Here is a 16,652-nt window from a genome sequence, read left to right on the forward strand (position 1 = left end):
AATGAAAATGAATATTTGGAAATCTCAAATGGGCTCTTTTATACTAACACAATATATATATATATATATATATATATATATATATATATACTGTATATATATATATATATATATATATATATATATATATATAATGTCTAGGGTGCCTCAGACTTCTGCACAGTACTGTATATATTTGTATATATATATTTGGTGGAAGTGTAGTGGATACATTCCTCTGTGATATATAGTTATTTCAACTATTTCCAGCTGCTTTCCAGTCACTTTAAGTTATAGCAAAGGAGTGACTCACTTTCTCTCTCTCATACACACACAGGGCTGGTATGACAACAGGCTTTCCTGGAACATCACTGAATTTGATGGCATTGAGGTCCTGCGTCTTCCATCACAAATGGTGTGGCTGCCTGAGATTGTTCTGGAAAACAAGTAAGGGATGCAAGGGCAGATTCAGCGTTGTGGGCTAGTTCATTTATTCTTGCTTGTTCTGATGTGGTTATGTCTGATTGTCTGATGTACTGTAGGTTATGTGTCAAAGGATCATGAATATGGTGAGGAGGTATGGGAAGCTATATGGTGATCTGTCCATCTGCCATCTGTCTTATTTGTCCCAAATAAATTTGTACTGTCCGGAATGGCCCAAATTGTTTTTGTGTGGTAATCTTTTGGCATCTTGCAACCCATTACATACCAAAGACTGTTGTCAGCATTACAATGACAGCACCAGAAATAAAATCAACCCTTTACAGGATTACGTCTTGCTAGCTTGGCAAGAAAAGCCCCAAAAGACTAGCATGGTTCTAACACAGGTCTGGCTCTATGTAATGTGCCAACCAGGGATTCAGTATTTGTTGCTACTGCTCCTTTACTAAAGGAACCTTCCTCCTCCTCCATAGCAATGATGCCCAGTTCCAGGTGGCATATTACTGCAATGTGCTGGTGTACCCTGATGGGTATGTGTACTGGCTACCCCCTGCCATCTTCCGAAGTTCCTGCGCCATCAACGTCAACTACTTCCCATTCGACTGGCAGAACTGCACCCTGAAGTTCAGGTGAAAGGGGAAAAACATGCATTTCTATTTAGTCAATTAGGAGATGTTTTTACCGAGACTGAATGGGTTAGCAGAGCAGGGCTAGGTAAAGATTATTAAGTCAATGAACATGAGTCCATTTTAGAGACAAGCCACAACAGGAAGTTATATTATCTTTTATTTTTTACAAGGGCGGCCTGTAGTGTAATGGTTAAGGTACATGACTGGGACCCACAAGGTTGGCGGTTCGATCCCCGGTGTAGCCACAGTAAGATCCGCACAGCCGTTGGGCACTTGAGCAAGGCACTGAACCCTGCATTGCTCCAGGGTAGGATTGTCTCCTGCTTAGTCTAATCACCTGTACGTCGCTCTGGATAAGAGCGTCTGCCAAATGCCATTAATGTAATGTAATGTATTTGAACCAATAAAGCAAGAGTGAAAGGCTTTTGACAACAACAATGTAATGAGATTAAAGCAATTTTATGAGATGGTTTTTTCCTTTCTCTTCCCTCTGAAAAGCTCCCTGACCTACAACGCCAAAGAGATCAGCATGAATCTGAAAGCTGAAACCGATGATAAGACGAATAAGACCTACAAAGTGGAGTGGATCATCATCGATCCTGAGGGCTTCACAGGTAAGGTCTTTGTTTGAGGTTCCTTTCTTACCTTTCTTTGCTGAATTTTGAGCTTGATGTGTTAGAGTAGGTCACCCCTGACTTGGAGTTCAGCTCAGGATGGAGTTTAAAATGTCTCCCTTACTTTTTAAATTTTGATATGAAGCCTTTCTCTTGCTGTGTCGCAGAGAATGGGGAGTGGGAGATCATTCACAAGCCGGCACGGAAAAACACATACAAGGACATCCCATTGGACAGTAACAAGCATCAGGACATCACCTTCTACCTCATCATCAAGCGCAAGCCCCTCTTCTATGTCGTCAACATCATTGTCCCCTGTGTGCTCATCTCCTTCATGGCCTCTCTTGTGTACTACCTCCCAGCTGACAGTGAGTCCAGGCAGGGCACCCCCTAGGAAGCACTGTGGGCAGTGGGCAGTCAGTCTCCACGTGTCTGCTCTTGTGTACACCTGTTTGCTGCAGTGCAGTATTGCAAAGTTTGTGGAGTAGGACACATCCAGTCAACTCAGGCACACATAAACATATACACATACTTATACATAAAAATTATTGTGTGTCTAGGGCAGGGGGTTGAAAGAGAGAGAGATTACATGTGAGAATGTGTGTGTGTGTGTGTGCACTGCAGGTGGGGAAAAGATGACCCTCTCCATCTCTGTACTCCTGGCTCAGTCTGTCTTCCTGCTGTTGATCTCACAGCGTCTGCCTGAAACCTCCATGGCCCTTCCTCTCATTGTCAAGTATGTGATCTCCATTCAAATGCATGAATTAGTCTGTTCTGACCAATGTGGAAGACTGTGCTCTCCTGGTCCACTTATCAGGCTAATATAGTAATATGAAATTATGTTGTCATGAAGTTTTCATACGTTCTTGTCTGAGTTTGAAATCATAACACTTTTAAACAGGATATACACAATCTACTAGATAATAGTTTATCACGATTTACAGTCATTTGTTTTGTATCACAAATATTTGATAACATACTCTACATTACAAGCAATACATGTCAGTTAAAATTGTGGGCAAATGATGCACACTATACACATCACATAAGCCATGCCTTAATGATTGACTTAACTGATCAGTGTCTATTCAATGACTTGAACTTGTTCTTTTCCAAGCTAATATTCATTTATTAAATATGTTTCATGATTTCAAGCTGAGGAAGTTAAATTGTGCAGAGGTCTGAATGCTTTTGCAAGCTACTGCACTTATCACATAAGAAAAAGAAACAAGGTAGACATGATTCAGGATTACATCAAGTACACATGAAGAGCAGGTGTGATATGCAGATGTATGCTGCATGCAAGATATGTGCAGTTCATTTAGTCTGGCTTTTGTTCTTGACACAGATATCTCATGTTCATTATGGTTCTGGTCACGATCGTGGTCCTCAACTGTGTTATTGTGCTCAATCTTCACTTCCGAACGCCCAGCACCCACCTGATGTCAGAATGGACCAAAGAGGTATTCACAACTTAGAGCTGACTTTCAGAATTCCTTTCAAGTCAAGTCACCCTGCAGTTATAATAGGAAATTGCTAGCAGACATAAGACATTGTATTCTTCTTGTGACAAACTGCTTAAACTGCAGGGCTTGGCTTGGTTAGTTATAATGATGGAGTCTCTGGGCTATACAAGTAGCAAATACCAAATGCTGAATCTTGGTCTTATCCAGTCATACCACCCACAGTTGAAGTTCTAAAGCTGAACTTTGTGTTATGGCTATACCAAAAATCTTTTGGGCCACACAGATCACAGGTAGGTTTGGCATTACAGCATTGATAAAATAAAATGGTTTTCTTATATAGGCTAAGGGGGAAATGTGTCACGGCATATTACAGGCACACTGAGAAAAGCGATATGTGCAAAACAAGACAAAACACAACATGGAAAAAGTAGCCAAAGAAATGCAGAATTCGGAATATTTTTTATTCTTATTATTATCATTATTAATTTTCTTCAGTCATGACACATTCTCTCTGCTCTTGTGCTCAACTTTTATATACTGCACGTCTCTCTCCTTCAATTCCAGAGAATGCACATCTGTTAAGCCTTTTGCAACAACTTTCAGTGGCACATAGTACGCATTCTGCCCAGGAATCATGCATCAAATGTATCAAACTGGCGTACGGGGCTAGAACCGCAGTATGCTTGTGATCTCCTCCAGTCATAGCAAGATGGGCAGAGATAGTATAAGTGTGGCTAATTATGTATTCCGTTGAATTTACTAAAGTTCACACACTTAACGAGGGTCAAACTATGCGCAAAATTTCTCTGCCAATATAGAGCAGGTGTAAACCGAGGTGCGAGACAGAAACACAGATCTAGGCTTCGAAGATGCACTGAAATAATCTTTTCAACAAGAATCACACAACTTCAACCCCCAGTGCAACAAATATTTAATCAGATTAATAATTAATTAATGATTGCAGCCATAATTAGCAATAATTAAGGCAGCTTGTTTGTCGCAGAAAACATTTACAAAATGATTTATTAAATTAAGCAATATTTCATGCAAAGCGGTGGAAGTGACTGAAATAACGAGCTCAACTGTAGTGACAGTATCTGAAGTTAAAATAAATCAGTGTTTTGCCGCAAGTAAAAAATATGAGTTGGCTAAATGCAATAATATGCTGCTCTGAATTGCTTTTGTCCATCGCGGAAAGAGCGTGCGTTTGTTTTGATTCGTTTTCCTCCAAAATAATTAAAGGGACTACCAAAAAATAGAAAATCCCATGTGCATTTAATTCAAACAAAATAGCCGCCACAGCTGGAATGTGTACAAATGTTGTCCTGCACTGGATAAGCTTTTGCGTGGCAGCCGACACATGCAATGCACTGCGCTTTTTAAGATTTGTCCCTTTCGCAAAATGTGGATTGTAGGCAGTCCCGATCTTAGGGGCGTCACCAAGGTTTCAATACATTTGGGCCAAAAATGCACGACTCAGACAACAAAGACGTGGATGAAGTCCCGTCAGGGCTTTATCAAGGGATTGTCCAATCAGCGTAGTCAAAAATAAGTAAAGTTCATACACATTAGATCCAGCAAAAACCAAAGTACAGCACCGAGGGAGAAGGCAGTCTCGAAATTGGTACACCATGCAAAAAGTCCAGAAACCAGGAAAGCTGTTAGCGGGGCAGTAGTGCAGATGGATGGTAGGCAGGCTCAGAGTCAAAGATGGTGCAAGAGTCAAGACTGAAGTCTGCTTCATGGGGCAAAAGTACAAAGACAGCAGGCAAGAGTTTGTGGTACAGGCAGGTAGTGGTCAACAAAACAGAAGTCAATAATCTTTTTCAATAAGATTTGGATCTTAACGGCTAGACAATGGCTTGGAAAAACCGCTCAAAAGTGCACTGAAAAACAGGAGGCAACAATTTTGCAAAGACATGACATGAACACTGAGCTTTATGCAGGTATCAACAGGTGCAGGCAATTAGCTTGAGAGCAGCATGCAAATGGAAATCAGGTGGGGAGGATTGACAAGTTAACAAGATAATTAGTAATCGTTAGCAAACCTATCCTGCCCTAGCATTAGTAAATTAGTAAATGACATGCACAAGAAACGTAAGGTAAACATGAACACATGGTTAGAATGTTAGTATTACCCAATCCTGATCTAAAGTTAATAGATTAGCAAGTAAACACAGGAAAATGAAACAATTAGGGAAGTGACAGCAAAGGAGAGAGAAAGCATGAACACAAGGTTTGCAGAAAGACACAAAAAAGTGTATGCTAATCAATGAACAGAACAACATAACATGAAACAAACATAAATCGTGACATAACAAGTTTGCAAAACTATGACATGAATAAACTATATAACGTGACATGACAAGACTAGAAAATACATTGTAACAAGACAAAACATGAAACGTAACATGACATGAAAATGAAACGTAACAAGAAATAAAACATAAAACGTGGCAAGACTAGGCTAACATAATATGTGAGATGACAATAAAGTAACCAAGACAATAACTAAACATGTAACATGACGTGACAAGCATGAAACGTAACATACCTAACGTTAACATTAGTTACATAGCAAAGTAAAATGCTGTAAAGTTAGCAGCTAACGTTAGCCAGCTGGAACAGACAACGGTAACCATACCCTAGGTTTGCCTCATTCTGTCTTTGTAACATATTGTTAACTTAGTTCCTCACAATTGACACTTACTTTTATTAACTGTCTTATCATATATGTTTTTTAAACATACCTTTGGCCTATACAACCTTATATACAACAGTGTAATGAAGCACATGCTATGGCTAATGCTGCGAATGCTTGGCAAATCCATCAAGCCTGACTTCACTAGAAGCAGTTGCCTGACATCACAACAATGGCAGCACCCAGGCACACATTGTAAATAGGAAACCATCAACTAAAAGAAAAAAGCAAAGTATTTCCTACACTGTCATATAGTAAAGCCTACGTACGAACTAATGTGAAACAATGTTGCCAATGTTATTAGTTAGCTGGTTAGGGCAAATTATCTCTGAAAGTTATCTTCTCTGCACAAACGTTATTTAGGAAAATGTAAAAACATACCAAAAACCCCCCAAAAAAAACATGGAAATATACCATTTACTGACTTTTGCAGATTATCTACCAATGTAGCTAGACCGAAGCACAGTTAATGAGTGGTCTAATGTCTGCTGTTGGGTCAGTGCAGAATGCAGAGAGTTCATGTGGTTATATACTTAACACCACACAAACACCACCAGTTCACGGTCACCAATGTTTTTCGTTAATGTTTGGCGTTGTGTACCTGGAAATTGGAAACATAAACTTGGAAATTCCCATCTCCAATGGAAAATGGAACACAGCATAACTTCTGGAATTGAGTCTGCTTGAATCAAAGGGAAACCATAGGGAGAAACATTACAAGGCTGGAGAAGTCTTAGACAGCCCGCCGACAGTTACACTCTCATTGGCTGTCCGCAATGTCAATCACAGGAGTGTGGACAAAATAGGTGGTTATGTCAGTCGGGAAATTAGCAAACAACTCTGCACACAGCGAGAACACTCAAAAAGATTTGGAGCTAGTCAAAAAAGATTCCCGGCTGAAGCCCCGGAAGCCCGATGCTGGTGACGCCACTGCCCAATCCTACAAACCACATTCATCCCATTATCTCCACGGAGTTAGCCTATAAATCGCTAATTTCTATAACTACAACAGCCACATTTACTCTGATTACAATTAATTAATCTTTAATCATATGCAAAATTAGTTGTGAAGGTGCTTGAATGAGCTATTTGCATCAAAGCGTCAGTCATGAGTGTAGGTAGTGACCTATTTACACCTGGCTACCAACCTGCTTTCTTATTGGCTGTCAAACAGTCTGTATTTCTTTACTGAGTTTCATTTCAAAAACGCAATTGTTTTAGCCCAAACATTTAGGAATGGAAGGAGGAGTGCATTTACAGTGCATCTGGCCTTTTGCATCTGGTGTTAAGGTAATACAATCATGAACTCCAGCAAATACCAATACATTTTCCCTCAGCAAGTAAGCTCAAGCTAGGCTGCAATTTGGTCTTTCAGCTAGACAAAGATCCCAAGCATTTCTAACAATTATCCAGAAATTGTTAATTGACCACACTTACTATCCTGCAAAGGGCATTTCAGTCTCCAAACTGGAACCTGATAAAAAAATTAGTGGTTGGATTTGAACAGTCCACAAGAACAGGCCAAATGATCTGAAGGATGTTCACTCATCTCATACATTTAAAGATTTAGATGATACGATATGTGGTTTGATATGTGGTGTGGTTTGGCTTAATCACAAGATACTCAAACAACCCCATCTGGCACCAATAATCATTCCATGGTGAAAGTCACTTAAATCATATGTCTGCATGCTTTATGTATGGAGTTGCTGCCATGTAATTGGCTGATTAGATATTTGTATTAAGAAGCTGGTGTACAGTTGCATACTTTCTTGTTTTTTTCTAATATATAGTGCAGTCCAAAAGTATTTGGATAGGTGTACAATGTACATATTGGATTTTAAATGAAAAGTGAATATGAGGTTAAAGTGTTGACACTATGAACACAAATCTGTGACATAGTCCCCCCATTTTATGGGACCAAAAGTAATTTGACAGTTGGCTTCTCAGCAGTTTCTGATTAGTCTGATAGACATTGGCCTTTGTCTCTGGCTGTATTTTTATTATTTCTCAGCCTCATAATGGCTTCCTTGACTTTCATTGGCACAACTCTGGTCCTCATGTCCACAAATGCCAATAATAGACTCAAATGGCAATCAAAAGGCTAGAATGAAGACTAGACACTGAAAGCTTTCTCATACATTCACCAAAGAAGTGATTCAACCTGACTAATTGGAAACAGTTGAGGGACAGTATATTAAAAGGGATGTAATTCCTACATGGATCATCCAATGTGGATGTAAATCAAATGAAAGCTGCTAGTCTGCACTTTGTTTAAATTCAAATCTAATCTGCTGGAGTAGAGAGCTGAAATTACAGAAATTGTACCACTGTCTAAATATTTATGGACTGGATTGCACATTTAGCACAATAATGTAAATGAAGAAAATATATGCAAAATATATTTACATAAATAAATGGCTGGTTACAGTTCTTCCTGGAGAGGCTGCCCCGCCTCCTGCACATGTCCCGTCCAATGGAAAGTGAGCCCACCTGGGAGGGGATGGCCCTCCCCCGTCGCTCTAGCTCCTTGGGTTACATCGCCAAGGCAGAGGAGTACTACACCATCAAGGCCCGCAGTGAGCTGATGTTTGAGAAGCAGTCTGAGAGGCATGGGCTTGCCACCCGGACCACACCCGCTGCAGGCCAGTACAAAGAGAGCGCACACACACAAACCCCTCCCCCTGCATGTAAGTCTTACACTCTCAAAAACACTCTCCTATCCCCACTGCAGGCTCCCAGCATGCTGAACCTGGGCTAACAACTGAATTTGTATTCACCCATTCCACTGATGATGCAACATCTGCTGATTCATTAGCTTCATCAGGGGCTGTGTTGACCTTTGGTCACCACACATTGCTCCAGGGCCTTCTGTGTTACTGGTTATGCTAACATTAGCTGACCTTAACTGACCTTAACTCCACTTGTGCAGCTTGCTTGGCCATTGTCCTTCTGACCTCAGCAGTATCAGCTGTTTTTTTCCCACTTTTCCGACCTGCTCTCATATTTCCTCCATGCCTATACATAATAATGCAATTATATTATTTTACATAAATGAACAATTACTGTATACCTGAAACCTGAAATTCAGGTTGACAGCCCAGTCACATGCTGGAATGTTCCTCCTGGTCCCGGTTACATAACATATTGTACAGCATAATATGCTGCACCTATGAGATACAATTCTCTACACTGCAAAGACGAGGATGATATGGTTAACTTCTTCAGTCAGGGTGGTGAACAGTCTGCAGTTGATTGATCGGCAGGATGTAGTATCTGTTCTTTGGACACGGAAATGTTTGCACGCTGCCAAGCTGATCTCAGCAGCATCCCACAACTTATTCATTATGAAAGCTATTCTTCTGTGCTGTTCTGTTCTGTAGGGTCCTTGCACGGGCCGCCAAATAGCATTGGGATTTTACTCTCTATGAAACCGGGGTGCCAATTAATGTTATGTAGCAGTATAACTGCAAAAAGTAATCATTCTCATAAAATTACTGTTATCAGAAATATCTAACTACAAATTTAGCATTTTAATTATTAACTAAAATAACCAATATTAATGATTAAACATACTAATAACCTCAAGGTTGGAAGTTCTTTGAAAGACTGATTTGACTCGGCTCTCATGTCTATTTGACACCAAAACAGAAACCGGGTTTGATCAAATATATTTATTAAACAAACATACAAACACATAACAGATATGGGTTGAACTAACGGGAAGTTAGTAGGATAAGGTATGTTAGGAATGCTAGCATATGTGTTAATGTTAATGTTAGCGTAAGCGTGTGTGTTCCTTGAACAAAGGAAAGGTAAGAGTTGCTAGCTTAGGTGGCTAGCTTGGGCAGTGTGGGTGAATGATGTCCTGGAGAGGTATACAAAGCTGGGGTGTTCCCGTGTACTGCGCATTGTCATATGGTCCATTTGGTTGCTGAAAAGATGTCCGCTGGTCCTTTTTTTGGGTGGAAAAGTTTGTTGCTCTAGTCTGTAGAGGTAAGCTGATGTCACGGTCCGCGTACACCAGTTTCCACTCGCTATAGGCCATTAAGTTACCGCAAGGTCCATAAGGCCTGGTGGTGTGCTGTAGAGGCCTCTTTCTGAGTCTCGAGAGCAGAGCGTTGACACAGTTGTAGAAGCTGGAGGCCAGATAAGGTGAAGGAAAGGGCCAAAGAGCAAAGAGCAAAGAGGGTCGAAAGAGAAAGTCCAGAGAGGGTGCCTTGCTCTTATACTGGGAAAGTGCATTGCTCTCGCCATTATGGTATTGGCTGAACCGTAACTAGATGTCATGCCAGGGTGGGTGTTGTGTAATTGTCCTGTGGGACTGTGGGAAATGTAGTTTTGTGGTTCCTACACATGCTTCCATAGAAGCCAAGCTGGGCCAAGTTCAATCTGTGCCGACTTTTTTTGTCTTTTTGTTTTATTCCAGTGAAAGCAGCCAGTAGTGATGGTGAGGCCAGTGAGCAGCTGTATGCTGAAATGAAGCCTGCTGTGGAAGGGGCAAATTACATTGTGAAGCACATGCGTGATAAAAACGACTACAGCGAGGTAAGAGACTTGGCCAGTGGAGAGCCAACACCCTTCCCTTCACTGTTGGTTCATGACAGTAGGGCTACTGTACCACTTACTCACAAAGGTGAAACTACACAATCCCTTTATGGAGACAAGTCTCCCCAAATCCACATTCTTTAATACAGACCTAGGTGTAAGCCATTACGGTAGGCCTACTCAACTACACATTCACTAGTACAGGTTACTCAAACCCAGTCACTAAGGCAAAGCTACTGGGACATGCTTAAGATGGCAAATGCATGAATAAAGAAATACAAATAAAAGAGGACTGTTGAATAATTTCAAGTGTTTGGCAGTAACCTTGCAGAAACATCAACCCATTGAGGACCCTGCAGACACTGTAACCCTCCTGGACCAGAGTTTAGTAACCCTGAGGTTTTCTACATTATGCTACATGTCACCAAAAGCCCAAGGTCATACCAGCAAATAGTGTAGTTTCCCATTACATTGATTCATTCAATGTGTAGCAGTTAAAATGCAATAATAGGAAGTAGAAATTGATGTATGGAATTTATGGTATTTTAAACACTTTGCTTGTCATATTATCTCTGGACACATCTCTGGATTCCATGTAACCAGGAAACTGGCCATTTGGCAAATCACAGAGGATGTTTTACGTACAAATTCTTCCGCTTAAATTAAGCATCCTCCCCCTCAAAACCCTGTCATAGGAGAAGGACAACTGGAGTGGCATCGCCAGGACAGTTGACCGCCTCTGCCTCTTCCTTGTAACGCCAGTCATGACAGTGGGCACCATTGTCATATTCCTAATGGGCGTATATAATCATCCACCTCCACTGCCCTTTGAAGGAGATCCCTACAACTACCTGGAGGAGAATCAACGCTTCATTGACTGATCTGTCAGTTGGGTGGTGATGGTTGAATGTGTGTTGAGTATGGAAAATAGATTTTTTTAAATATGATTTTCAAAGTCATGGTTCCTGGGGTCCAAGCCAGGAACAAACCAGTGTGTCAGTGTGTCATCATATTCATTCAAGTTAAATATAAGTATTAATAAATATTAATCAGCATTTTGTGAATGTGTCATGGTGAGGTACTCCTAAGGTGTCCACCAGAGGGCTGGTACTCATTGGCTTCACCTGGTTGTCATTATTGGCAGAGGAGTTTTCCCCCTCCTAAAGAGTATTTAAGGCCAGTGCTGGCAGTCTACCAATGCTTTTGTGTTCACTGTGCGCTCTGACACAAAGCCAGTAAATGCACTTGGTAGACTCTGTGAGAGTTAAGAGTCCGGTACTGTGCTGGTGTGTGTTTCGCTATTAAGAAACAAAAAGATTAAAAGGTAAGGAAGGCGTTCAGCTGTGTTGTGTTCGCTTGCGCCTAGTCTTATTTGAATTGGTATAGATTTCAAATCATACCAACTTTGCAGGATGCTTGGGATTGTCTTCTGAATTCCTAAATATAGGCAACAAACATGCACCCTGGCCTGGAAAACAGTTAAAGTTAAGGGTAGGACTACTGTTCCTTAATTCTGATCTGATGAATCTGTTCAGACAGAGAGATATAGCCTAGATTAAATTTAGAAAAACTAGGAACTCATTTGGGGAGTTTGCAGACAATTAAGAAACACAAGCAAAACTCAAGAAATGGACAAGCTACTTATATCCTGACAGTCTTTCCAAACATTTGAAAAACCCAAGACAGTTCTGGAGAAAAGCAAATCATCTTCTTAAAAAATACGGCAAACAATCAATTAATCAGGTAATGTTCAATGACCACTTTATAGAAGAACCTTCTGATATCGCTGATGCCTTCAATGAACATTTCATTTCTATCAGCTAAATTCCTTGGAAGATAACAATCATACTTGTAATTATATTCAACCTTTAGCTTCAGGAAACTCAAACCAACTGAAGGGCAATTCTTCACAAAACTGTAAAAGTCCTGCTTTTGATGGACTTGATACTAAATGTATCAAATGGTCTGCCCATATAATTATGTGACCCCTAACTGTCTTAACCTTTCTTTGTCCACTGGTGAGAGACCCCATGTTTTCGAAAAACATGCAAGTGTGACGTAAAGGTTTACATAAAGGTGGAAATTATTTTCACCTTAACAACACATATCCATTATCTGTACAATTTCAAAAGTTTTTGAAAAGAAATATATACTCAGTTATTAAATTATCTTACAGAATGTGATATATTATCATCTTTCCAATCTGGTTTCAGACCCAATCATTCCACTGCTACATTACTTTTGAAAATAACTACTTACATAACCTCTGACCAAGGCAAATTAACAGGTGCAATACCTGACTTAGTGAATTGTAATGTTCATGCTTCACAATGTTAATTATGTTATGTTTCATATACTATAATTTGATAGTTTTATTCCGTCCAGGAGGGGGCGCTCTATTGTTCACTGTGTTGGTGTGAAACGTTCTTAGTGCATGATTGAAAAAGGAAAGGACTGAAAACTGCTGGAGGAAGGCAAGATATTATCTACGCTAGCAAGTGTGCATTGTTCATTTGAGTGTTTCATTGTGTCGTCATTTTTGAAACTTTACATGAATGATGGTGTATTACTACAAAAATCGAAAAACTTTAGACTTGCTCAGAAATCTATGATATTTAATGCATATCTTAGTGGTAGGAAGAAGTCTGTATTTATTGAAGAGGACCAGTCTGATGATCTTGATCTGAATAAAGCTGTTCCACAAGGTTTTATTTTGGGACCCCTACCATTTTAATTTTGTATTATTATGCAAAACCTGAAATATCAATTTAAACTCAGTGAGCACTTTATTAGGCATTTATTAGATTTATATTGCTGTAGCCTATCCACTAACAGTTATGATGTGTTGTGTATTCAGAGATACTATTCTGCACACCACTGTTGTAATGTGTTGTTATTTGAATTACCGGCACCTTCCTGTCAGCTTTGACCAGTCTGGCCATTCTCCTCTGACACCTCTCATTAACAAGGCATTTCTGTCTGCAGAACTGCTGCTCACTGGATTTTGTGTTTGTTTTTTTGCACCATTCTTTGCTAAATCTAGAGACTAGTGTGCATGAAAATCCCAGGAGATCATCACTTTCTGAGATACTCAGACCACCCAGTCTGCCACCAACAATCATTCCACAGTCAAAGTCACTTGATTGCATTTTTCCCCATTCTGATGGTTGATGTGAACATTAACTGAAGCTCCTGACCTGTATCTACATGATTGTATGCATTGCACTGCTGCCACACAATTGGCTGATTAGATAATAGCATGAATAAGTAGGTGTAAAGATAAAATGTTCCCTACTAAAGTGCTTGGTGAGTGTATATGCACATACAGGGGCATCTTAAATTTTAATATCGTGGAAAAGTTTTTCCATAATTTCATTCAAAAAGTGAAACTTTCATATATTCTAGATTCATTACACAAAGTGAAATATTTCAGGCCTTTTTTTTGTTTTAAACTTGATTTATTACGGTTTACAGCTCATGAAAAACAAAATTCCAGTATCTCATAATATTAGAATATTACATAATATTAATAAAAAAGATTTAAAATACAGAAATGTCAGCTTTCTGAAATGAAATGTATGTTCATTTATGCACTCAATACTTGGTTGGGCAATCATGGGGAAGACTGCTGACTTGACAGTCCAGAAGACACTCATTGACACCTTCCACAAGGAGGTTAAGCCACAGAAGGTCACTGCTGAAAGGGCTGGCTGTTCGCAGAGTGCTGTATCAAAGCATATTCATGGTAAGTTGACTGGAAGGGAAAAGTGTGGTAGGAAACGGTGCACAAGCAACAGGGATGTCAAGAAAAGCCAATTCAAAAACTTGGGGGAGCTTCACAAGGAGTGGACTGAGGCTGGAGTGCATCAAGAGCCACCATGCACAGACCTGTCCAGGAAATGGGCTACAGTGTTGCATTCCTTGTGTCAAGCCACTCTTGAACCAGAGACATCAGAAGCATCTTACCTGGGCTAAGGAGAAAAATAACTGGACTATTGCTCAGTGGTCAAAGTCCTCTTTTCAGATGAAAGTAAATTTTGCATTTAATATGGAAATCAAGGTCCCAGAATCTGGAGAGGCACAGAATCCAAGTTGCCTGAAGTCCAGTGTGAAGTTTCCAATCAGTGATGATTTGGGGTGCCATGTCATCTGCTGGTGTTGGTCCACTGTATCAAGTCCAGAGTCAACACAGCCATCTGCCAGGAGATTTTAGAGTACTTCATGCTTCCATCTGCTGACAGAAGCTTTATGGAGATGCTGATTTCCTTTTCCAGCAGGACTTGGCACCTGCCCCCAATGCCAAAACTACTAGTAACTGGTTTGCTGACTATGGTATTACTGTGCTTGATTGGCCAGCCAACTCACCTGACCTGAACCCCATAGAGAATTCAGCACCGAGGGAGACGGCAGTCTCGTAATCAGTACACCATGCAATAATTCCAATAACCATGGAAAGCTGTCAGCAGGGCAGTAGTGTAGACGGACGGTAGGCAGGCTCTGGGTCAAAGTCCGCTCCGCAACTTTGGTCGATAAACAGGCTTGGCTCTTAACATGTAGACAATCGCTTGACAAACCACTCAACAGTGCACTGAAGAACAGGAGGAAACAATTAGCAGTGTACATGATGCTTCTCATTCACCCATTCATACACACACTCACACACCAACAGCAATTGGCTGCCATGCAAGGCACCAACCTACTTGCCAGGAGGGGGTTAGGTGTCTTGCTCAGGTAAAATACGGGGTGGACTCGAACTGGCAACCATCCAACTGCCAGACGACTGCGCTTACCACCTGAGCCAATGTCGCCCCAATGTTATAGTTAAGTCTTTATCACTGCCAAAGTCGATTGAGTTCAACAGCCTAACTAGCTACAAAGACTTATTGCAGTGAAAGTGTTAATGGCAGCTAGTTTAATAGCTAGGTTTTAAAAGTAGTTTGCCAGTATAGGTAAATGCTAATATTAACTTACCTAGTCTTGTCTGCATCAATCCATATATGTTCTTCTCTTCTTTAAGTTAAAACTCCACCAATCAGGGCACCGTGGTGGCTCGCGGTTAAGGCATCGGACCTTGACCAGGGTTCGCACACAGGTTCCGGCCAAAAGGACCAAGGAGCGGTATAATTTGAGGGGGGGGGGGCTCAGTGGGGAGGATCGGCACATAAAAAAGCGCCCTGGTCACATCGGAATCACAGTCCGGGGCTCGAGACATTGTGCCTTGTCAATCTCTTTCTGGCCACAGAGGGATAGGGTTGTAGTGCTGTTTCCTCAACTAACATGGGCAAATGAAATAAACTTGGTACAATTGCCAACCAAATTTGGAGAAAAAGGAAAAACTTTTGGCTGTCTTGCCCTGAGCCAGGGTTGAAGGTATTTCATGAAACTAGAGTAAAGAGTTGGCTGCTGTATAGTTTGTCACAGTATTTCAATCTGAGACATGGTTGAAGGTGAATTTCCCAGAAAGACAATGACTCCAAACATCAAAATCAACACAGAAATGGTAACGTGAAAACAACATACATGTTCTGCAATGGCCATCTCAGTCTCCAGACTTAAATCCCATTCAAACCTGTGGTCTGACCTGAAGACAGCAGTCCATGGGTGCAAACCAAAGGATATCGATGATCTTGAAAAATTCTGCATGGAGGAATGGTCAAAAAACTCCCTGTCTTCATCTGACCTTATCACTGTCATCTTTGCCAATATTTTCTGGCTGCACAAAGCATTAAACCAGGGGTGCCAATAAATGTGAAACCTTTTTTTGGGGGAAATATTTCTTTTTAGCTTTTTTAGATTTCATTGAGTCATTAGACTACTGCACACATGTTGGAAAGAAGTTGATGTTAATTACTGTATGGCTTTTAGTTTACAGTATTTCCTGCCAATATTTCTGGACCTGACTGAATTGTGAAAGCGGTTGTTTTAGCTAAGAGCCAGTGCATTACAAACGGTTCCCCACCAGGTGGCGACTTTATATTACTGTATAAGAATGAACTGATCAGACGTTGGTAATGCCAGTTATGTACCATAGCATTTCAGCAGTTAATTCCAGTCCCCTAGAGCCACAAGGCCTGCTAGTATTATTTTTTTCTCAGTATTTGAATTTGCTATTTTGCCAAATAAAGTAAGGCTAAGGAAACGGCAATTGAGGGAACGAATAAGGAATAATAATATTCCTTATCAGAGGATATCAAAAGAACTTGTGTCTAATAGCTTTTCTTGTATGATGAAAATATACTCAGGAGGCTATATACTCTTAACAGTCCAGACTCCA

At 40.5% G+C, this 16,652-nt stretch overlaps 1 protein-coding gene across 2 annotated transcripts in view; it reads left to right on the top strand.

Moving 5' to 3' along the window:
• Positions 1–16,652, top strand: part of LOC133126421 (acetylcholine receptor subunit delta-like) — a 40,738-nt gene that overhangs the window by 17,538 nt on the left and 6,548 nt on the right. The window contains exons 4-12 of one of the 2 annotated variants that reach the window (XM_061238626.1): positions 317–426; positions 894–1,049; positions 1,548–1,663; positions 1,831–2,031; positions 2,288–2,399; positions 3,012–3,126; positions 8,262–8,475; positions 10,260–10,378; positions 11,074–13,082. In XM_061238626.1, the coding sequence (XP_061094610.1) occupies positions 317–426; positions 894–1,049; positions 1,548–1,663; positions 1,831–2,031; positions 2,288–2,399; positions 3,012–3,126; positions 8,262–8,475; positions 10,260–10,378; positions 11,074–11,259 (1,329 nt within the window). In that variant the 3' untranslated portion in view covers positions 11,260–13,082. Of the gene's footprint in view, positions 1–316; positions 427–893; positions 1,050–1,547; positions 1,664–1,830; positions 2,032–2,287; positions 2,400–3,011; positions 3,127–8,261; positions 8,476–10,259; positions 10,379–11,073; positions 13,083–16,652 lie in introns of those variants that run through there. The other variant, XM_061238628.1, reaches the window with a different exon arrangement.

This window comes from Conger conger, chromosome 4 (genome assembly GCF_963514075.1).
Source record: "Conger conger chromosome 4, fConCon1.1, whole genome shotgun sequence".
In the NCBI taxonomy this organism is placed as follows: domain Eukaryota; kingdom Metazoa; phylum Chordata; class Actinopteri; order Anguilliformes; family Congridae; genus Conger; species Conger conger.